The sequence below is a fragment of the Brachyistius frenatus genome, unplaced genomic scaffold (genome assembly GCF_029030835.1).
Source record: "Brachyistius frenatus isolate BFR_SWC_R1_liver_20210118 unplaced genomic scaffold, ASM2903083v1 Contig_22, whole genome shotgun sequence".
In the NCBI taxonomy this organism is placed as follows: Eukaryota; Metazoa; Chordata; class Actinopteri; family Embiotocidae; genus Brachyistius; species Brachyistius frenatus.
In genome coordinates this window covers 4,223,558-4,248,193 of record NW_027210621.1, presented here as the reverse complement: position 1 = coordinate 4,248,193, position 24,636 = coordinate 4,223,558, and the positions used below count along the sequence as shown (strand labels likewise).

General features: G+C 43.2%; 1 protein-coding gene across 3 annotated transcripts in view; it reads right to left on the bottom strand.

The window, feature by feature from the left end:
* Positions 1-24,636, bottom strand: part of nlgn3a (neuroligin 3a) — a 113,422-nt gene that overhangs the window by 3,010 nt on the left and 85,776 nt on the right. For all 3 annotated transcript variants that reach the window (XM_069696995.1, XM_069696996.1, XM_069696997.1), the window contains one exon: positions 6,840-7,629. In XM_069696995.1, the coding sequence (XP_069553096.1) occupies positions 6,840-7,629 (790 nt within the window). The remainder of the gene's footprint in view (positions 1-6,839; positions 7,630-24,636) is intronic.

The window sequence follows — 24,636 nt, the reverse complement described above, 5'->3', positions numbered from 1 at the left end:
TTGCCGCATTAGAGAACAACTGGCTGCCTTATCTAATTACACACACATATGCTTGGGTAATTGTTGCAAAGTCAATAGTAAACAGGCTACATTCCTTTGAACAATTTTCTACCACTGCAGCTCAACTTTGGACTGCTTTTTTGGCTTTGAAGTCCTGCCCTAAGCAGTCGAGACAGAACGAGCGATCGGCGCTCGGGCTCTGCTTCTCGGTGTGGTGAGGGCTACTGGGTTACCCTGCTCTATTTGTACCAGGGCTTACTGGGCATTGCTGTGTGATGCAATTTAGTCAGATCCACTTTATAATGTTTCCAGAGCGCTGTGTGCTCCATCTCTGGTAAAATGGAGCTGTAATCATCTTTGAAGTTTTCTGCAACCTGTTTAAATTCTGTGCAGAAATTAACATTAGCTCACCTTTATGACTTCTCTCCTATAGTCTACACTCCAGTATAACATTTTCATAATGAATGCTGCATGAGTGGAACAGCTGGCAAATACTTTTCGCTGGGAATATTTCAGGGAGGTGTTAATTTGTTGTCCCTTTGTATGCATATGAGGACAAAATAACATAAAAAATATATATGTGCAACAGTACTAAACAACAGCAAAGTATACAGTCACACATACATTCACACGGTAAATTCTAGGCCTCACAAGCTACTGTGTTCACGGCTTGTAGATAATAAATAATTAAAGAAACGTTTAAGGAATTCTGATGTAACTACACACAATAATCTGTCAGTGAGAGCTCCATGTGTGTGAACAGAGAAATGTTCTTCTGTCTTTGTATATGAAACAATGTAATGACTAAGAAGCCAGTTCAGACTTGTCACAGTTGAATACTAATAATAAAATTAAACAGGCAAGGAGGAGAAAGCTATCAACAGCTTGCTGATCAAGACTGGCCAAAGACTTCTGAGTTACCGCTCTGTAAAGAATTTTCATACGAGATAAAAAAAAGAAAAAAAAGAAAACACTTATTAAACATTAAACAAGTGCCTACTCATTTGATGTGGCAGAGTAACCTCAGATTAAAGCTGACACTTTGCACTTGAACCTCACGGTAGTCGTATCATTTCAAACATTATAACAGCTGGGTGATGAAACTCGGAAAAGTCTGTTGCTGTCCAAACACTTCCCGAGCTCGTTGCGTGTGTTCAGCTCTGTGACTTGCATGAACGGGCCCTGGCGTCATGTGATGTTTGTGGTGCTGTTGGGCTCTCAGAGCTCCCCTGCATTAGCTGATAGCCTGCCTCCTGTCAGACCTCCCACCTAATCTGGATGGTCATTGAAGCTGTGGCTGGACTCCCAGGCAGAGGAGAGGGATTATTACATCCATAAAAGCAGGGGTTTTAACGGCCTTTCAGATTTCCTCTGATGTGATCATATAGCTGTGGTACTATAAACCATCGTCTTCACCCTTCCCTCCTCCAGCCCCCCCCTCACCCAACACACACACATACACTTTGATGACCCGCTAACCCCTGCTATCCTCGGCCTGCCATGCGTGTTTAAGTGCTCGCATGTGTTTGGATGTATGATTGACTGGGAATTTGTGTGCGTGCGTGTGTGTGTGTTTGTACTGTATTTGCGACACATCATGGTATAATGACCTCTCGGACCACACAAGTGCAGCACTCAAGACATGACACATTTCACAAAGCTGTACACGAGGTGTATACCGACAACAACTCTATCTGAAAAAAAAAAAAAGAAGCCTTGTGTAAGTGTTAAAGAGCTCCTCTATAAAACGCTGTGCCACCTGGATGACAGGCACGACTCCTGGCGCTACCTACCCATGTGTCAGAAGGGGACCCGAGCTCATTACCTATTCTGTGCCCTATCTGCAAGCACTGATGTAAAAGGTAGATAAGGGGAAAGAATGAATATCATTTTCTTTCTTTTTTTCATTTCCCATGTACCTCCTTCCCCTTTTCATCCTGATGTAATTTGAAGCGCTTGAATGATCATAGACCTAGCCATCACCAAATCTGAAAAGACACGTTTAGGTGCCCTAAGGCAGAAGACAAGAATCTATTTTCACTGCACTCAGGGTCTCTGAATCGAGCTGAGTATAGCTTCTCAATATAAAACAAGGAACATGTATTAATTCAGCGGCACTGATGCTCATTTTGCTAAGCTTCAAAAATATGCAAAGTTGAAGACTGCGTGTTTTTTGTTGTTGTTATTGTTGTTACTATTGTGTAACAAATTCATCCCCTGCAGTTGTTTGTCTACTTACCAGGTAACACAAAGTTAAAGGAACTGTAATTTCCACTCCAACAGAAGGTTACCTTCCTCCGCTTTCAGTTTTTTTTAATTTATTTTTTATAAAATACACTCAAACAAAATCTGGGTGTAGATTTTGTTTTGGTGCAGCGAGAGGGGGCAACTTCAGCACTGAGGAGGCAAATTATTAGGCGGTGCTCTTTTACCCTTCATGTGGTTGCATGCTGGGGCACAGGGCTGAGTGATGCGTGGTTCATATTTAATGGCAGCCTTCAGTTCAGCAGGCTAAGTGATGCAGGGCTGAGGCGCTGTGACTTTGGGGTGTGTAGACGTGTTGGAGGACACAGCTCTCCTTATTATGGATGCTATTGATTTGTTTGATTGGATGAGTGGCAGCCAACAACACACCTTAGCCTCCTCCATCACTTTCCCTGCATTCACTTTCTCCCTATTTTGATAAATTATCAGCTTTCTACTACTTCAAAATTGATCAATTTTAGTGCTAAACATGAATAATTTTTAGTTATATTCATTCCAATTTAAATCTGACAACCACTCACTTATAGACGTATACATGCAAATCTACTTCCTCTTCTTCTCCTCCTCGCCTGCTGCCCTCTTCTCATTACATTCAGCACACAGCATGGACACCGATCAATGGCATCCAGGCCCCTTAACAAGCCACACCACTTCCTTACCTTCTCTAATGCAAATCAGGATATTGGCTACAAATCTCCCATCAAGTGAGTGCCTACTTAATGGAGTAGGTAGGTGGCTACTGGGGGGCTGTGCTGTTTCACAATGCCAAGCATTCACAGACTCCTGCTGCAGGTTGAGAGTTGGCCCTAACGAAGGAAACCAAAGAGGATAATCCGGAGAAAGGACAAGGAAAGAGATCGGGGATGAGTGATGTAACAACTGGACAGCTGGGGTAAAAAAAAAAAAGAGGAAAAAAAACAAACTCTGAAGCTGTGCGTGAATGAGGTCAGACAGGAGAAACAGCTGATATATATGTGTTGTTAATCCTACAGAGGAGGGGTGTTCGATTGACAAGCAGGAGGAAAACAAAAGAAAAAGAGTTGTAAATCACAGCGATGGCTGTTAAACTACGTAGACGCACTGTTACTTCTGTCTACATTTGATTGGTCGGCAGCCATTGTCACAAAAGCAATTAATAGTGCATATTTTAGCTCGTGCTGTGAACATAATACGTGAGTAGATTTTTTTTTTTTTGGTATGGAATAATGAGAGAGAGAGAGAGAGAGAGGGATGGAGGAGAATGAGAAAAATAATTCGACACATGACAGCGCTCTGCTCTTTAACTACCTAGCAGACCCTGCACAGCATGTGGCACAGCTCACACATAGAACAAGGGAAATAAGCACCAGGCAGCAAAAAAACAAAAAAAACAAGTAAGAAGATGGACCAACATATTTATAGCACTAATGATATATAATGTTTGATCTCCTCTGAGCTTTTCATCATTCTGTCTTTTCTGAAGTGTTCTGCCAGTGTTTTTGTGTACAGCCGCGTTGCTGTGCTTGCATTTGCGTTTTGAGAAGGCGCAGAAGTTGGGGAACTCGTGGCAAAAGGTTTTTTAGAGAAACAGTTCAGAAGAAGTTGTTGTGACAATAAAGTGCAGGCCAATTTTTGCCTGTCAGTAGTAAAACAAATGTTACAGCCAGAAAAATAACTCGGAGCAGAGTAAATCCCCGGCTTCTGAAACATTCCCAACTCTCAGGAAAGAACAGGCTCATAGTGTAAATGCACCACTCGCAGTCACACTCACATACATGTGCACGCATACACACTAAGAAGATTTGACAGTGTGCGTTCTCTGTATGCTTTTATGCTTCACTGACACTGATGGGGAGGGGGGCAGTGGGGGCTGGGGGGGTGGGGGGGGTTAACACAAAAGAGCCAGGGACAGGAAGAGCTTTGGGGGGAATGCTGCTATGATACACACTGTTGACATGCAGCCCAAGTGTCAACATCATGTCACACATGTTTCTACAGCCGATTTAGAGACCGGGGCAGGAAGTGCAATCTGGGTCAGCTCATTACGAACATCTGGAAAGGGGAGTGAGAGCTGCTTTGCAGATACAGGCAAGATGGCTGTTGGACAGGCCACGAAGGCGAAAGCAATCCAACTGGGTCTTAATTAAAAGTATGTCCTCCAGAGCCAGATTGGGTTGGGTGGTGTTGGAGGAGAGATCTACAGTATATCCCCCTGTATGATCTAAATGAGGAGAATGAACTTCAGAAGCTGTGGGAAATGTCTCGCATCCTCAACCCCTCCCACCCTCCTCTCCCAAACAGCTGATGGTAGATTCTTTTACATCGGCTGGAGTAAAATTACCCTTTAGAGCAGCCTGCGGAGTTTTTTTTATTATTATTATGCTGGCATCTAATCCCAGGCTCTTTACCATCTGAGTGCCTAATTGTGGTTTGCCTGTAATCCTCTTGTCTGGAGTTACGCCAAGGCCACGCACCATAGGATGGATACAACCCGTAGCAGGGCGAGCGTGGATCTCGAACCAGTTTATCCTCCTGCTGCTCTGCTTCTGATCTCTATCAATCAGTGACATGGAAATCTACAAGCAACTGACACGGGGTCAGCAGTAAAATGCAATTTGCTGTTTCTACTTCTGCTGCTTCCCTTCGGTGAAGGCCAGGTTAGAGTCACAGCAGGCTCACTGCCCATGATACTGTGCTGAATCTGAGCGGTTAAAGGTATGACAGGCTGTCATCTGTCATCCAAATTAATTTTGATGACATCGCAAGATCCAAGTTCAGAGTGATTCAGTAAGCAGTACGCATTGCTACCTTGAGGAATCAAACTTTTCTCATTAAGATTGAACACAATATCTCTTCTTAGGACAGCAGATCATTTTCTTGAAAGGACAAGTAATAATTTCCATCTGTATCTCCGAACTGCAGCTTTGCATGTGTTGACACAAGATGTCTGCCAGGCAGACGAGACAGATGTTAAGTCCGAGCATCGCTGATGGACCTCAGTGCTTTCCTTGAGGAGCCAAAACAGCCGACATCAGTCCATCTGCACTCGTCTGCCATTAGCAGTTCAAGGATCCCGCAGCCAGACGACTGGAATGTAAATGCCACCTGACTGGACAGCAGATGATATAGAGACATAAAAAAACAGAACAGGATTTTAGCTGGCATCCCATTCAGGATGGGATCAATACATCGCTGGTAACAGGGATTGTCAAATTAAAATTAAGTTGTTTCACTAGAAATGATTACTAGTAGTCATACAAAATGGCCAGGCTTTGAGACAGGTGGGGGTGAAATTGAGCAGGATGGGGAGCGCCAGTCACCCTGAGCACGAGTGATCGACTGGGTCCAAGCTGAGGGAATCAATACCGCCGAGGGCAAGAGTTTGATATGGCTCCCTGATAAGTCTTTCTGTCTTTTGGGCCCCGGTATAATAGAGCACAGATAGTATTTCTAGCCAAACACAAAAATAACACACATACACACATAAGTATACAGAAAGGCAGGCGGCCGTGCACACATACTCAACCCAAACACTCAGCTGAGCACGAATAGGACAGCACACATTCTGGAGGAACATTTAATCTTCCTCAGATTCAATATGTCTCAGGTTTTCAGACTGGGACCAAAGAAGTCCAGGCAAAAAAACAGCTGTGAAAAAAAATGTCTCTGTTGAAAAATGCCTTTTCTGTCCCATACTGTAGAGCTTCCTTTTTCCTGCAGCTCCTTTTCTACAGCACAGAAGTGCTTTTAATAGGACTGAGATAGGATTTCTCTGACTTTCTATTAATAAATTAGCAAGTCTGTAATTGTGTGATCATTGGTTTTACTAATTTGCAAGTACTGCTGTAATACAAACACACAGTAGTAGTCTGAGGGAATACGTTGTGTTTCTGCTGTTAGAACCACAAAATAAATCTTATCTGAAAATGGATTGAATATGAATTTATTTCATGTTTGGCATTTTCAGTTTTCCCACTGTTCAAATAATTTCCCAACATATAGCCATCTAATGTTGAGTGTTCCTTACTATTATGGCACTGTGTTGTTGGTGAGTTTACTTCCTTTGGACTGTGTCGTAGACAGGCTGAAATACTCTGAGATAATAGCAAAAGAAAATAACGATAACCCTTTGTGTACATCCATCACTACTCCTCTATCAGATGAAACAATTCAAATATTAACTGTAGGAAGTCACACCTCCAGTTCAAGTTTAAGTTACTACTTCTGCGTATTTACTACCTTTAACAAATGTGAAGGAGATGGTTTGTTATTTTTCCTTTGTAAGAGACAAATGGTCACTGGTCTTCATCTTACACACTAATCTCAAACTTGAATTCACTTTCCTTCTTAATGAACAATTTACAGTCAGTATACAATGGCTGCAACTAATGATTTATTTCATGATTACATAATCTATTTTCATGATTACTAGATTAATTATTTGGTGAATGAAACACAAGAAAATTGTGAAAATTGTCTATTACATCCTGCAGTCCAAGTTTCTATTTTGACCTCTTTTGTCCAACCAGCAGCCCAAAACCTAAAAATAATAAATCTAAACTGATTAAAAACAAAATACAAAATATTTTACTTACCCAGTCTTGGCAAAGTTGGTCCAGTAGGTCATGACCACAGCACTGAGCATGACATCGTTCTTGGAGAAGTTACAGGGGAAAAGGTCAGTGGGACCAATCATAGGAATTCCAAAAACATAGGGCACCTCGTCCCCGTGGGCGGCGTCTGACCAGGCGGGCTTCATCAGGCTCTGGCAGTGGTGGTAGAAGGCGTAGAAGTAAGTGGGTGAGCCGTAGCGAGCGTGGAGATCAGCCGTCACCACCGATGGCTCAACCCACTGGTGGTCGGTAAACAGAGCCACCAGCGTCTTTCGCCTGGTCTCCGGGTTGTCCCTGTCTGCCCAGTCTGTGTACATGAACTTTATGGTCTCCCTCAGTGTGTCCTTGCCCTCCGGGTAGCCGTACAGACTGTCCACGAAATCAGACACAGAAAAATCAAAGTCGTTTCCCGATACGCCGTCCTCTGAATCCACCACGTTCTCCACAAACCGCAGCCCCTCCCCCTGGTTGACCCCCAGCATGATATCGTAGTTCAGGAACTCGCCCTGCTCCATTAGGATCTCAGGGTCATCAGGGATAACGTCACCGTCAATTACGGGTCCAAAGGCTACGTGGTACCTGGCGGGCTGTATGTCCTGCTCCACCAGCTCCCTGGAGCTCTTCTTCCTCAGACAGTCCACCATGTCCGACGTGTCCAGGACATTGCAGCCCACCTTCTCCGCCAGGAGACGTGTGTACTTGACCGGCTGGTAGTTCACTGCCCAGCTGGAGAGGGCTGACCCACTCTGAATGATGGCCCTGTGGAACAGACCTGCACAAGGACACAAGAAGAAGAGATAGGATGATGTGTCGCTGTGAGGCAGGAAAACTCAGTTATGCACTATATTACATGATAGTTGTTAATTTTGTTGCTGTCATGATCAAAAGGGGGCTGTCAGCTACACAGTTGATAAGAATAACAAAGGCCAGACAGAACAAGTCCTTGTTGCCACACAGAACAATAATGGAATCATTGCTGTGATAATGAAGGTGCAGATGGTCTGCTCTAACAGACAGAGGACAAAATCAGCACTCTGTCTGTCATCTTCTCTTCTTACATCCATCTCCACATGCTCTCTTAGTAATCATATCAGTGTGTTTGTCAGGAGTAGACGCTGACATTATAGTTTAATAGGCAAAACAGCCGATACCATAAAACATATTAAATCCCTCACTTGTATAGAACAAACCACAGGTTGGTTTAAGTGTTGAGTATATGAACCATGTTGCTCATTTCCTCCCGGTGATAATGTACTTTTCAAGGTAGCTTAAATTGGCTGAACCTCAAACACTGCAATTATAGACACAGATGCTCCTTTTTGCAGTCATTACACACACACAGTACCCCTGCATCAGTTATGCCTTACGTAAGTTAAAAGTCTTGTCTTTTTTTTTTTTTTTTTTACCTGAAAGATCACTAAATTCTACAGAAGGTTGTGGGTGGATTGCTAAAAATAAAATTAGACTCCTACTCCCTACATTTGCAAAAGGTACTGAGCTGCACATTTTCACCTGGCAACACAATACAACATGGTGGCACACAATAAAAGAAGACCAAGCTGAAGAGAAAAGCATGCTCTCCTGCTTGTGTATCACTGAAATAGACACATGTTGAATAGAGAGGCAACAGATCATGTATTATGTCAGTCTACATACAGTAGGAGTTTGGTGTGTGTGTGTGTGTGTGTGTGTGTGTGGGCTTTGAAGGGGGCGGAGGGGGTTCGGAAACCCAAGGCAAACAAATCTACAGTCTCATGGGGTGCTCTTGCAAATTCAATTACATTTTAGTTGCAGTGCAGTAAGAAGGAAATCTAAAATGACTTTTCACCACAAGGAACAGATCCGAAATAACAAACATAATTTCCTTAGAAGTAATTGAGTTTCATCCCCGATGAAAAATTCCTCCTTATAGACCTCAGAGTGAAGGTGACATGACATCCCGTCTCTTGGGTAGGCCTCCCTTCACATCAATGCCAAAAGCCTTGCAACCCCTGTCTTGACAGCGCCGCTCACCCGTCCACCTGATACGGTTTTTCAAAAAGTGATATTTCACTGATCTCAGAGAAAATGAGAGGCACAGCTCTCAGCACTTGACCACGCTGCTGTATGGCTCGTGGCACTATCGCTGCCTGAATCAAGGAATTCCACTGAACTTGTGATACTGAAAGCCACGGCGGATGAAATGCTCCTGAAATGTCACGCATAAAAAAACAAAAAAAAACGTCATTAGACGATCTGACATTGAAAGCACAAAGACTAGCAGGGAAACGTGCAGGCATGCATGGTGACATTTCAGCGTCTGTGTGGGTGGCTGCGTGTTGAGATCTTTGTGTTTATGAGGTAAACAGCAGACCTAAGTGCCAGATATATCACTGGTAGTCTTAATCAGAGGCGGCGGGGGGCTTATTTCTTCTTGGCAAAGACAAAGTGTTTATTTACAGAGCTATTTACATTTATTTGTTTGCAAGTAGTAAGTAGAATTAATGTGTCTGGGTGAGTGAACTGTGAAATGTTTCTGTAGTGAGTCTGTTTTACTAGTATAAGCCACATGTTGCGTGAACATTGAAAAACAATGATTTTTGGGTCTGAATGTTGGATTGTTATGTAAGTATTTGATTTCACCCCAGAGCAAGAAATCAGATCTGATGTCTGTGTTTCTGCATCATGTGTTTCTTTCTACATGGATGAGACCTTCAGCTTTCAGTGGCCTCGCCCTGACGCTGCCCTTTGAGCTGTCCTGTGGTTGTGTATCTCAGCAGGACGGTGGCCTGCGCCGTGTCTCAGGGAGCGGAAGCAGATGTCGAGGGTTTCACCCACTTGAAAGCATTAGAGGAGCCGTCGCAAGATGAAAGATGGCCGCTTGGAGGCAGAGGGGAGGGGGCTGGGGCTTAATCCTGACATCCCTCCCTTCTCTTCCTCCTCTCCCCTCCCTTCCCCTCCTCTCACTCTTTAGTGGTATTGCCTCTCTTCACATCTCAACTCAGATTGCGCCGTGCAAACAGAGCCAGTCATGGTGCAGGGAGTCTGTCCTGAATCCCAATGCCGCCAGCCATGCCACAGCCACTTTCTGAATGTCTTTGATCAGAAGTTGCTGTAGGAAAACGGTTGCCAGCAGAGAAGTTCTGTGATTTCCAGGGCGATTGACAGACATACGCATATCAAACCCATTTGCCGTAATTGAGGATAGCCGCTTGAATGTAACTTGGCTTGGTCCGACGTGTACCTGCACCCAAAACCAAAAGATGGCCAGCTGCAAAAGAAGCTGCAGCCAGGTTGACACTGCTGGATTTATCTCCCGCTCCAGTTGATGAAAGGGAGGGAGAGCGACGGAGGCTTTACTATTGTTTGTCGAGAAACATATAAATCCAGCGCGCAGGAGCTGTCATCGAACCGATAAATATGTATTAGGGCTGTATGTGATGAGCCCCACTGTGGTAGGAAGCTCACTAGGGAAGGTCAGAGAGAGAGAAGAGAAGCACGGGCTTCATCACCCACTGAGGGAATCCACTAATTATCCACACTGGGAGGTGTATATGTCTGTGGATAGGAGTGCACGCGCGTGTGTGAGTTTGTGCAAGCGCGTGTATTTGTGCTGACTTTGATTGATAGGACACCGAGATGATGAATACACCGACAGACAACAGGCATCATCATGATGGGGGTTAACCATTTGTGACATTGTTTTGTCTTCGGTATCTACTCTGACATCTAAGGAGGGAAACAATTCCTCACTCAATATCTGGATGAATTAAACGTGAGATCCAGCTTCATCAACATGCGTGTCACATTCATATCTAGCATGTTTTATTTTGTAGGAGCAACAGATAGCCCTATCATTATCTGCGTGTGTTTGACATGCCAGAACTCGACACCAAAACTGTGAGCAGATCCATCAAACCATAGCGTTGTTGGCAGATTGAGGTCACGCTGAATTATGACTGGAGCTCCAAGGTAATCACTCATTGGGCGCCTGCTAAAATGCTGTCGCGTCGCTCTGCAGCCTCCTCAGCGCTGCGGTTTGCTGACCTCGACCGCGTTGCCCCCTCACTAGACACCCGTTAAATGGGCATGCGGTTCAGGCCCAGGATTGGTGGAGTGTGCTTGTGGAGATAATTCACAGATGATAGAGGGGAAGGAAAAAAAGCTTGACCTTGGGGCTATGACGACCACCGCATTGGTTAGACAGTTACACACACATGCACACGCACGCACACGCACACGCACACACACACACACACACACACACACACACACACACACACACACACACACACACACACACACACACACACACACACACACACACAGGCTCCAGCAACACACAAGTTTGGGCCTTGTTTTGACAGTAGCAGTATGGATAAAATGCTCTGCATCGCTGTGGAGAGACAAACATGATGTGGCTCCGCTTTGGATCACTGCTGATATATTAGGTGGCAACTCCGGGCTTGTGTGAGAGTTTGTGTTAATGGACAAGGATGTTCTGTTGGCGATAATGCCGGTTAGCACAATAAATGACTGTATTGTACTCTGGAACAGCTGGCAAAATTCACTCAAGCATCAGCGGTGAGTTTTATCAGTCTGGCCCTGAGATATATGCGACTGGAACCACTACAACCTTAACAATGTCATCTGAAAAAATAACAAAGATAGCACTGGCGTTAATGTGAAGTCTATCAGATAACCTTGAAAGTTTGGATCGCCCCTTTCATAGGTCAGTGATTCATTTTCCGAACAATATTCCACATGACTTTAACAGCTAATAGGGGTGAAAATATGTAAAGCAGCAAAATCTGATCAAAATTCTTCTCATACACATAAAACCCATCACAAGAGAGAAATAACGCGGCCACTGGGACATGTATTCCTCTCTCTCGCTGTTTTTTCTCGCTCACAACTTCTATTAGATCTCTTTTTTTCGGCTTCAATCTTTCCTCTGCTCTGTTTTTCTGTCTCTCGGTCACGTTCTCCCCGTCTCTTTTTCTGAGGGACCATGCTGAGTACCTCCCTGCTGATTATTAGACATAAGCCTGCGTTCAGTGGAGCTTGAATCCTCTGAGCCATCTTACCTCCACCATCTCTTCACTGTAAGCAAATCTCCACAGAGCCGTGGACTATGCAGAGCCCCCTCTGTTGCAAACATTTCTCGCCGTCTACAGTCAAACTAGGCTAGCACTCAGTTGGACACACTCAATAAATGTTGCTCTACCTCTCTTACTACATTTCACGCAGGCTCATTCCTTTCTTTTTAAGTGCTGTTTTCTTTAAAGCTCTCATGTCCTTCCAGGATGCCACAGTATTTCTGTTTTTCTAAATTGTGAGGATATATGAAGTCCTTTAATCCTGTGATATATTTAAAGCCAGCTGAGAGATGGATACGTATAACATTTTCCTAATTGTATATCCTTGGCCACTTGCAGTCTCATAATACAGGGTTAAAGCTGCTGTCTCCATGGCTACAGCCAACAGGCTGCATCCACTTAAACACAAGTGCCACTGGTCTGATCATGCATTAGTCCATGGGTAATTTCACATTGGTCTGGCAGTCCTGAAAAAACACCTACATCGTTTTTGTGCTCCATTAATATTTGGGCCCAATATTGAAATCCTTAACTTTAAAACAGTGCTGATGGAATCAAGAGAAGGCAAAGCTACAGACCTCTGAGACAGCAGCAGAGGTCATTGAATATACTTCCTGGATTCCCTTATTTACATACCTACAAGGACATACTGTAAGGTAACGCACAAGAGTATCCGGACAGTGAGCATGTGTGAGCATTCCTAAAGTAAGACTGTTATTTGTAGTACCTTTTTGCTGAAAGGGACAATCTGTAAGATTTTTATTTCAAAACATTCAAAAATTACCAAAAATTATCCCCAGAATATGAAGATCAAGCGGTGTTGACGTCCTGGCAAAGATGTTTATTTATTGTACAGATCTCTACTGATGTTAGCATGCTAACCAGGTAGCACCAGTCTGTCCTATCCCGTGATATCATGCTGCACCTCAAGAGGCGTCCTGTCTGCGCTGAGTTTCAAAATGAGAGGAAGGTTGCATATGATATCTCAGTTAGCTTGTCATCGAGTTGCCCATCAAACTGAGGCAAATTTTTGTAGCAAACAAACCAGTCGTACAGACCTTGTTTGGAAAACTCAAAACGGATCTTTACTGTAGCTACGAATGACACAAACTGTGGCAATACACATTCCAAAGCATGTTTAGATATACGGTTTTGCTTTGGCTGTTTTTTCTTTTTTGATACTATAGTCTTGCTAAAAACATCCATCCATTCTAATATCTAACTAATTAATGCCACCAGCAATCTGATCAGAAGGAGTTGGTGCCCAGTCTGGCACGTTCACGCATGGTATAACAGTCAATCAGCTCGGATACTGCTGCTGCTGGTGCGACCACTGACCATAAAAGGCATCGGTAATAGGGGGAGTCTTTCTAATAGAGAGAGCACTATAATTTCGAGAGGGGAGCAGGAATGACACCATAATAACTTTGTATTTCATGGGAGAAATTAAAAGGGAGTGTTGGAGCGAGAAGCTTTTTGGAGCCAGCCCCTTGGTGGTATTGCAATTTAAGGCACTTCCACATTGGCTTTTTTTTTTTTTTTTACACACAGAATACACATTTTTGTATGCAGCCTATGGTCCATACAACCTAAATTTACAATCATCAGTTACAAAAAAAGCCAACTACCACCTAACTGCAACCAGTCAAAAATCGGCTAGCTGGACGAAAGGCAGGCTTCCTGGATGCTACAGTGACTCACTATTGACCCCTAACATACAAAGTGGTATTACAAGACACACCTTACAGTAATTTCTACATATTCCACCTTTGCATATGAAAAATGACATACAATCATCCAAATTGGCATTACTACCAACAACTGATTACATGGATGTTTTGTTTCCTTTCTCTGTCATGGTTACAACTATTCCTGTTACCTAGCTTTATATGTTTCCAGATTTTCTCTGGACTGGTTTCATAACAGATGATCCAACAGGACTGATGCCAAAGAAAATGCATCTTCCTCCTGGAAATGGACTCTTTTGTTTTGCATTGATTGTAAGTCCAAAGTGCACTGTTGCCTAAAACGTTAGCCTCTCCTCAAGCATCCCATGAGGTGTTGTAGCAATATTTAAGTGAAGAGCAGTGGGCTTTAAAACAGAAGGGCTGCCCTGCTCATGTTTCATCATGTCCATAAAGAGACAGTGTCTGAGGGGCCAGTGTTTTCATCTATCAGTGTGAGACATGCTTCATGCCAGCCCTATATAATGTTGTTTGAAGCTGTTGGTCTTCTGCTCTAGCCTCTGTAGAGACTGCCTGCTTGCCTGCAGGCTGTGGCTTAGGCCAGATAAAGAGTTTGATCCAAGAGGGTGGATGGATGGAGGAAGAAGGGAATGGGAAAGCAGAACAGAGGGGGGAGAAAAGGGAAAAGAGAGAGGGAGGGAAGAGAGGAAGGCAGGGAAAGGATGAAGGTATTAGGGAAGAGAGGAGGACATGGGAAATAGCATGAGGCAAAAGTGGAGGATGCAGAGGAGAGGAGAGGAGAGGAGAGGAGAGAAGAGAAGAGAAGAGAAGAGAAGAGAAGAGAAGAGAAGAGAAGAGAAGAGAAGAGAAGAGAAGAGAAGAGAAGAGAAGAGAAGAGAAGAGAAGAGAAGAGGAGAAGAGAAGAGGAGAGGAGAGGAGAGGAGAGGAGAGGAGAGGAGAGGAGAGGAGAGGAGGATAAAAATGACCCCATTGACAGGCTGTACCCAGGTTTAAGGATCGATGTGCATCTGAGCCCAGCGAGTGTGATATCTCCAACTAATCACGACGTGACATCCACTGGTCAATACCGCACACTCCAGGCCTCATCATCACACACGCTGACCTCCCTCTGTCTGCACGCACAGCACAACAGGGCCACCGCTCCTCCTTGAACTCATCAATCTGGCTGCTAATCACAGGCATGCACACCACACCTGAGTCAAACAGTATTTGTGGACTAATTCTCAGAATTGAATTCAGCCTCGACTTGACGTGGGTAGGGTTTACGACATCGGGACATTTCAGATTAGTGTGTTGTCATTCGCGGTACAGCAGATTAAGCTGATATTTCAAATAGTTCTTTGTGTTTGTCGAAACTTTTTGCTGCTTCTGTGTTATACTGTCCGATAGGACAAATTGGATCTGACATTCTCAGCTGGATAATGCTGCCATTTACTTGAGCATCCTGTGATCCAGTTATGGTGCCCACAGACACAAAGCATAAGCATAAATACACATGTAACCCACTCACTCTCTGCTGCCTGAATAACATCTTTTATGACACTTAAATGAAGGTTAGGGCAGCTTTTAAGTACTTTGCTGTGGTTGACAGAAGCCAGAAAAGCATGTAGAAATGCATTTGATGGATGAAACAATCACAGGGTGCATGCAGGCTTGCTTTTTTTATGCCGAATATGATTAGACATTTTTATCAAAGAAAAATGTTTGTTCAAGGTAAAAAAGTTTGTACAAAATAAGGAGCAGATTACTCAACAATGTTATACTATTATGGATCCCATGTGCAGTTAAACCAAGAAAAAGCCTCTTCCTTGAGCTGTTTCCTTTTATCTCTGCATTTTCATGACTACACATGTATGTGTGCATACACACTGCATTTATTTTCTTCCTCCTGTCTCCTTGCAGCCACCCTGCCATACCAAGAGAAACAGAGAGGCTGCATGGTGAATTTTTCCATTTGCAGTCATGCATGTGTCACTAATGCTGCAGCCTCTGAAAAGCACAGAATGCTATCTCTTGTGTCCTTCTAGTGCTAGCTCACTTTGTGCTGTGGCATTTCAGGCGGTATTCACCGAGCTCACTCCAGACTGCTGCAGTCCTTAGATTGGCCTGATAGCTGTGTACACACAACAACACACACTGTCAGCGAGTCTTGACTAGGCGTCGATGTGGAAATGCGAAGAATAATGAGTTATTACAGGGTTATCTGTGTGTATCTCCATGTCATGACTGTAAGCAGCTCTGCTAATCTCATTAGATGAGACAAGTTGTTAAAAATGTTTTCTGATTTCCTCTCCCTTCTCCTACTGCATCCACAAATAGATTTCAGATCAATGTGCTGAGAGGAAATGATTAGTGCTTTTAGCTCCCACAGAAACCGGTTTTCACAGGAGATCCGTGCAAATGGCTGCTGTGTAGTAACAGCGCAAAACATCTGACTCCTGTTGTTTCTAAATATATGCACCATATTTTACACCCCATCTGCATTGTACAGCAGCCCCAAAGCTTGGTTCATTTTTACATATGCAGTGACAGACAGAGACAAAGAGTGCACTGACTTCAAGGGAGCAAAGCTCCATAAGTAAGAAATCAGATGTAAAATAAGTCTAGCATGGGAGGGTCAAAGATATAAGTCACACACAAATATGACAATTCAGCCATGAAATGTGAAAGGATGGGAAGCTTCTATTCTTGGCAACATCTTGGCTATGACAGCCAGATGGGATGGCTGAAACTAATTTTTTTGGGCCAAGGAAAGCCACAGAGAGGGCGCAGTTGCATTTGTGACAGACAAATTATCACAAAGGGTGTACGCTCCCTTGGGGGGAGGCAAAGACGTAAAGACAGATTGACAGAGATGGAGAAAGAAAGAAAGAGAGACCCTGATCTAAGTGTCTAAGTCTTACAGAAACAAATTAGCTGTGAGATGTAGGGTACAGGAGGTGCAACTGAGATGGATACGCACATCCCGGCTAAAAGCAGGAGGTGGGTGGAAGCTTAGTGCTTACTCTGGCCCTTTTCAAAGACTTCCAAAACAGCAGATCACTTGCTTACAAGCCTTTGAGTCTGGGTACGTCCCAGATCTGATTGTAGCTCACATACAAAGGCAAACAATGTGCATGGTGTTCACACACCCGGAGCTCCAACATGTTGGCCTGGCTGTACATGTGCATCCTCTAAATATCATCTGTTTCTCCGGGGAAGTCCAATCCTCTCTCGCTCACACAGAAAATACCTACAGGCAATGCTTAATGTATGTATACCATACAACACACCCACATGAACACTAGCACGCACGCACGCACACACACACACACACACACACACACACACACACACACACACACACACACACACACACACACACACACACACACACACACACACACACACACACACACACACACAATAGATTACGGGAAGCTCATTAGGCACCACACACAGAGCACCTAGTCGGCAGCAACCTTTTTTTTTTCTGACCAAGAACATCAACAACTCTTTTAATCTCAACCACCATTAATGAACCAGAAGTAGAGAAAAAAAAACACTCCCCTGGATGTGCTGTAATTCCTGCTCCCCTCTCGAAATTATAGTGCTATTACCGATACCTTTTAGGGTCAGTGGTCACACCAGCGGCAGCGGCGTCCGAGCTGATTATCTGCTGTACCATGCAGGCCGGGCGCTGGCTCCGACAGTGTCAACATATTCTCCTAGCTGTGCCTATGTCACTCTGTGTGTTCCTCTCTCCCAGGGTCTGACACCACTGGTGCCCGCTCTGCCCATTGTGCCAGTTGCCCTGCAGCCAGAAGCAACACAAGCTTTGTTTAATTCAAGACGGATGCAAACAGCGGACAAAAATAGGAGGGATATGCGTCTCTCACACCTCGACCTCATTCCCTGGCACATATTAAAGATTGAGAGCAAAAACTGCGGTCTGGGATGGGACAGCACTTCGAACGTGATCCCAGCACCTGACTGTGGAATTACCTGCTGAGGAAGGCAGCTGTGTTTGTGAGGTTATTCAGCCTGTATGTGCTGAGAGAAACACAGTGCAGAGATTGCAACACTGTCACAACAGCCCATCCCTAGAGAGCACTATGTCTGCCCTCCAAGCCTCATGCTTCATACTGTAAACTCCCATTGAGTCAATTACGGTGGCAGACTCTTTAGCCACCGCGTCCACTTACTGTAAGTGAACGTTGAGACAATTGGGTTATGACATGTTCTGCTGTAAAAATGGCTTGGAAAAGTTCCATTGGCTGCACCGGCTCTCTGAATATCTACTCGAACAAATCAAGTCAACTGGAAATCCCAACAATTAAGATCTATTTGTGCAGCCTATCTGAACTCAGCTCTCAGCCACTGCGCATCGATCTGCTGCAAAACTAGTCCAGATCAATCCATTCAAGTGTTTTTATTTTGATTGGGAAATACGCAGTTGCTGAGACGTTGAGTTCAGTAATAGAGATTAAAAACATGTTGACCGCAGTGTTGAGAGCTGAGATCCTTCATTTTTGTCTCCTCGGAACAAAAGCGTGCTGACTACACATTTATCTTCCCTAAAAACTGGAAAATACATCTCAGCAAGACAAACAGACAGACATATGGATGAAGTAAGCTGCCAACGTCTATTCTTATTGTGTCACAGACGAAGAGAGAAAGAAGGAAGAAAAAGGAGCGGGAGGTCATGGCAGTTTAAGAGAGCAGGGGGAAAAAAGAAGTGAAAAAAAGTGCTAAGACTCAGTGTGTGCTATTGTCCCTGGAGAGTATTCAAGGCAGGCAGAGGCTCTCTGCATAGGAAAATGGCACTCCGCATGCTAACTGTGACTTTGCATTCATTGTGAGGAAGACGCAGGGTGACTCATACAAGCATTTCATCGGGAATATGTGCCGTTCTCAAGCTTAATACGAAGGCTCTGAAACAATTTTCGAGTGTGATTTGGTAGAATTTAATTTCTCAACACCGAGATATTTCTATGGCGTATGAGTTAGAGAGATATGTCAGATTCATGGCTGGATCTAAAGACAAGTCTTTTCTTCCTACTGTAGATTTATCAGGCCAATGACAGAACTATTTGATTTCGATTGAAGCTAAGACAAGGGGAGAAACTTTAAATAACTGCGTTACTTCATTTGTCAATGGGTTATTGTCATTTAAAAAAAAAAATTTGATGAGAGTTTAGACCATGACAGTGGCGAAACAACTACATTTGGAGCCAGTCCGCGGTTAAGAAGCATTGATGGCCTTCGGAACAGTTTGCTCAAAGCATTTTCATTTAACTGCATTTTGTGCGGCTCTGCCACCCCTCTATAGGGTCATATTGGCTTATGATGCTCTGCAACTGTGAGTAAATATGAGCCTGTGTATTAGATTTTGGGCCTGAGATGAAATCTAATTTCTGTGGGCTCAGTGAGAGAGATTGCTTGCTGATACACACATCCACACATCTGGCAGGCCCTATCAAATATACATGAACTACAGCAGATCATGATATGGCCGCACTCCCATTTTTTCTTCAGGTCCACCGCACATTCATGGTGCTTGTAAGGTGTTTGATTGTAAAGTGTTTGATACAGACATTTACCTTGATATTTACCAACTTTGCAAAGATAAACATGGCGTGACATACATTTTTTTCTGTCAACGTGTACCATCATCTCGGATACTCTCCGATCTCATGAGGATACCATTTAAGAACTGAACATTGTAATGAAGGCAATAAACCATGGAGATGACTTGCCTGATATTGAAAAGTGACAGTTAATTTCAGTCATTGGTGAAGCCAGCTGATAACAGATTGATAGTGTCACAAACTGTAATGGACAACTAATTAATATCCATTGCACTGCCTCCATTTGGACCATTAATGTATCATATTGACTTTCAGATGAAACAAAAAAACCGAGTGACAGAAAACATCTCAATGTCTGGCACAGTGTCAACCTCATTTCAGACCGGCTGGCCTAATAACAAGGACTATATACATTCCCCTTGCACAGCAGCACTCCAGCCGTTTTCAATTTTGGCAGGACAGAAAGCAGTGTATTTTTACCTCCGGTCTTTTCTGTCAAGCTCTGAAAAGGCCAAATGGGTAGTGGTGGACAGTTCCTTCACCACCTCGATGCCCAAAATTGTGTTGGCTGCTTACACTGGAGTGGTGGTGCAGGGAGTAAAACACAGAGTGACAGGCCGAGGTCCCGGCACAAGGGCAAAGAGCTGTGAGCTGAGCCATGGTGAGTCCCCGCCCTGGCAGCATCATTCACTATTTATTTGCTGCCTGTGCTCACTGGCATCATTCTGTTTGCTTATGTTGTGAAGCTCCTTGGTGCGTGTACATACGTCTGCATTGTGGTGAACTTTTCGTGCTGCCTCGTGGAGCCGTGCGACTGTCTCACTGAGGTAAGAAAGGCATTCAATAGTTGCCTTTCCACCTCAGCGGTCACACCTCAGATTGTCAGTCTTTTACATTGAAGCCAGTCTGTAGGCAGCGGAGGAGAGAAAAGAAAAAAAAAAAAAAGAAAAGGAAAGAAAAATATATTACGGTCATGTGAGAGGGTGCACAGTTTCCTTTCTCATGTTCCTGTCCTCTTTTTCATGGTAACATGCCTTTCACTGCAATCTCTCTGTTTCAATATCCTCACCTATATTCTCCTCTCTGTTGTGCCTCTTGCTGCCAGTGCCAGTAGGCACACAGCTGTAGCCACATGAAATCCCGTGGAGAGGCAGAGTATGTGGACTTAGATGTACACATGGACTGTGTGTGTCTGTATTTGTGTGAGTACGTCTGCATGTGTGCGTAGCAGAGGTGAGCTGAGCATTCAGGGGGGAGTAAGGGGATATTTACGCAGGACAACCTTTAACTATAGTCAATCCCACGGGTTTGGACCTGCCAACGCCAGAGCTGTGTGTGTAAGACCTGTGTGCTCACAGAGTGTGTATCCCAGTGTTTGTGCACGTACGTACATGTTTGGCCAGTATTGATGTAAGTCCGTGGAGATGAGTTATGTGTGTGTATGGGCATGCGAGTGAGACTTGAGTGTGCTTGTCTATCAGTTAGGCCCCATGCTGGCATGCTCCACTTTCTCAATGTCAAGCTAACACATATTCGACACCAACTAACGTCACAATACTTGACACATATCGCACCCACAGACATTCTTTTCCAGCACACAGTCACAGTGGCATCGGTAAACCCATTGCCATTACTATAGAATGTGTCATTGTCAGCTTCCATCACCATATAAAGAAATGACACACAGGTCGGGGCTGTAACACACAGATTACACATCTACGTTTCAGTTCAGTTTTATTATATATATATATAAAATAAAAATGTGCTACATTATTTTTTATGTAGCTATATCATTTAGGTAAGTAAATTTAGTGTTTTCTATAACCTTGTGAACTTTTAATATTGTCTGGTGGAGGCTTCAAATAAGCCCACTGGTTTTTTTTTGCCTCCCCTTGCACTGCACAATTTTTTTTAATATATTTATAAAATCTTGTTTTCAAATTTGCATAAAATAAAAATCCGATCAAATCAAATCATGGCAGTTTTTTTGTTGCTCTGATCAAACAACACATGCACAGTTCAAACTAATTTTTTTACAAGATTGATACAAACTTGTAGACAAATTGCAAAAAACAGAGACAACATGCAAGTGAGGATAGATAAACATAGATTGTATAGACAAATACCAAGAGTGCAAAGAGAGCTGGAATAAATACTGATCTAGTAATAGGTTACTTTATATATGGAAAGTGTGTGAGCAATATATGCATTTATACATGTCTATACACAGTGATTTACTGACTATGATTATTTAGTGTACATGTTAATGCAATTTAAACTGTAAAATACATAAATTATGATTGCTGTGGATTGCGTATTATCTCCTTTCTTATCTGTTGTCGTTGGGTTTTACTATAGGTATATATGACTTAATTGAGTAGGTGGGCACAGCAAAAGGTTCTGGATTTGTGTTGACTGGTTATTCCACTAGGCTTCTTCATGGATGACATTTGACTCATCTCAGTAGGAAAACTACAGCTATAAAAAAATAAATGAATGATGGCTGAATTCCATTTCTCTGCATCTGTGCTTGTGTTTCAGGGTCCTAGTATTGTACATGCCAGCTCACTGTCACATGTTTTTTTGGTACTGAAACAAAATGGAACCATTGTTAATGAACATCCGTGTTTTTCCTACTGGCTAAATGTGGCTACTGTGAAAAAGGCCTGTTGTTAATATAACAAAGACCTAAGAAAGACATGTTTGCAACATTCGGTTCAAGTTCAATAAAAAAGTGTATTGAGCTGTTTGATTAGACAAAGTATACTCATTATATGACTCTGTCTGATACTATATTGTCCTAAATATGTTTAGTTTTCTTTATAAATGATTCAGGGCCCACTTTCTATTTTCTTTCTGAGACTTTTAACTGAACCGCAGGATCTTTATTCGTGGATGAAATCAGAACAGCCACTGATCTTTCTCCATGACAACTGAGCAAACACCATCTGCTGACTGTTGAAAGCTATAAAGTGGAGCTGGAGTTGGGATTTTTGTTTTTTGTCCAAACAGTGTTCGTTTTGCATGTTTACGGCATTTGATTTAAACAACTTGGTCTAAAACATTTAACATTATGTTTGCATTTGGCAAATCTATCAAATTCACACCTGACAAATAAAGGTACAAAATTATATGAAAATTAAAATCAATCCAAATCATATAATTACATGTCCAACCTTAATTTAAAAGATTTAGGATTTATGAATCTGCGTGCCTTGTTTTATTCGATCAACAAACATTGTCTTATTATCATGGTGGTCTAAAATACTATCTTTACTCACAGGTGGGAATTACGACTACATTTCCGTGACAGGGGAGTCAATAGTTGCCGTCATTTGGTTTAAATAGCTGAGTCCATATCAGTTTAAAAAAACGTTGATTGTTGTCAGTCTCACCAGAAAGCTCTACACTTTGTTCGTCTGCATTCCTGCATGGAAAATGTTAGCGACTGGCCTGTGCTAATTCGCTGAAGTACTTCCATGGAAACATGTTTTCCTGTTTGAATTTTAATCAAACACGAGCCACCCTTTTTCATCCGGGGATGTGTTTTGGCTGTGACGGGGGTGCAGTGTTTTTGGCTCTGATCTGTAGCTGTTCCAATGAATACCATCAGATATTCACAGTGCCATCTCTGATGTCGCAGCTTTCCATCCTCCTTGCCAGCTTCATCAGTTCTGACACAGAGAAATAGACTTGTGCTTTTGGGTTCCTGACAAATTACAGCAATACAATCTACAGTGTTTGAATAATTTAACATCGCACCGCTTGGGGGGAATCTGGAAAACAAAAAAAACAACAACACATATACACACACACACACACACACACACACACACACACACACACACACACACACACACACACACACACACACACACACACACACACACACACACACACACACACACACACACACACACCAAACGAACCCTTCTCTCAGCAGAAGGTATCATCTGTCTATCCCCTGGGATTGTGTAATCGTGTATCTTTCTGTATCTCTGCAAGTGAGGAGCATGTTTTGTTATCAGTTGCTGGTGCCCATCTCCAGGGAAAACTCAGGTACCCATACACCCCCTTGTCTTTCCCTTTGGGTCAGGTTCAGAGGGCAAAGTGGGTTGGAGAGACAGTTGATCAGAGGAAAGGTTTATTCCGTACAGCTCTTTAATAGAGACCAGAGGGATAGGAGGAGCAGCAGAAGCTGGTAGGGCTGTAGTACAGTGGCGCTGTTTCACACACAGTCTCCCTCTCGTCTCCTAATGAGCATTCTATTAGCAGCTAGGGGACGGATTTAGGCAGTTATGGCAGACGGAGAAGGCTGGCTAACAATGCAAGTGGTTAGCTAAACAGCTGTTCCCTCTCCGCTGCCACCTCCCATCCTCGGCTAATGAAGCCCTCACCGATGAGCAGGAGTCCCGGGACATGCTGGAGAGCAGGCACTGATACCCAGACAGGGAATCTCAGTCAGTCACAATCCTAATAAAAAAAAGTCTGTATGGAGGATAGCTTCACCAATAGGACAACCACGGTTCCAATTAGATAGTGGCTGTAAGGGGAACCCTAAGAATAGCACATAGGGCTCGCTCAGACATTTTTGTGAGCATTCTGTGCTGCTCTGTGTTTGGAAAGTAAACACTCATTTGCATTGTTTTTTTCTGACTGGAAAATGGCAGAACCTATGATGCACTTCATAATGGATAATAGACAGATCACGCTGATGATTTTGGTGAAATGTTGCTTTGTTACATGTCATTATCCTCTACAGTGTGAGTGGCGTTCACGGTGGTGGGCATCGATCAAGATTAGTGACATGCCATATGGGTTTGTCAACATTTTAAATTCTGCAGAGGATGCATGCTCTCCAAACAGCCTTTACATAAACAAGGAGAAATGTTTCAGCAGTGATGCCTATTTTTCAAAAAAAAAATTGATGCAGCATTATGCTTGATGTACGGGTTAAGATTTACTTATTCTTTTTCTCTCTTTTTTGAGCTGTCACTTGAGCTGTCAGATCTGCAGGATGCTGTAAATGAAGGGCTGCTCTGAACGTGGGACTGCATCAAAGCTTGGGCAGGAGGTGTCAAGATTCTGAAAGTCTACACTTTTTGATTTTGCAGTAATTAGCCAGCTGTCCTTACTGTAGGTGTGAACATTGATTTCCATCAACTTGTAGATTAGATTAGGAAATGCTGTGAATGTTGGCTGTTTTTGTATCATTTCTTTGTGGGCAGAAGATAGTGAGATAATGATAAACTTGTATTAACAACCTGTTCATATTAATTTCTCACAGGGAAAAAAAACCAAACATACATGAGCTGAGAGCCCAGCATAATGTAGACATTGTGGGGATTTATACATGCACTTGAACATATCAATACTTGTCTGTGCTGGGAATGATTCTTATTGTATTTAGGGCTGGTATGGCAGA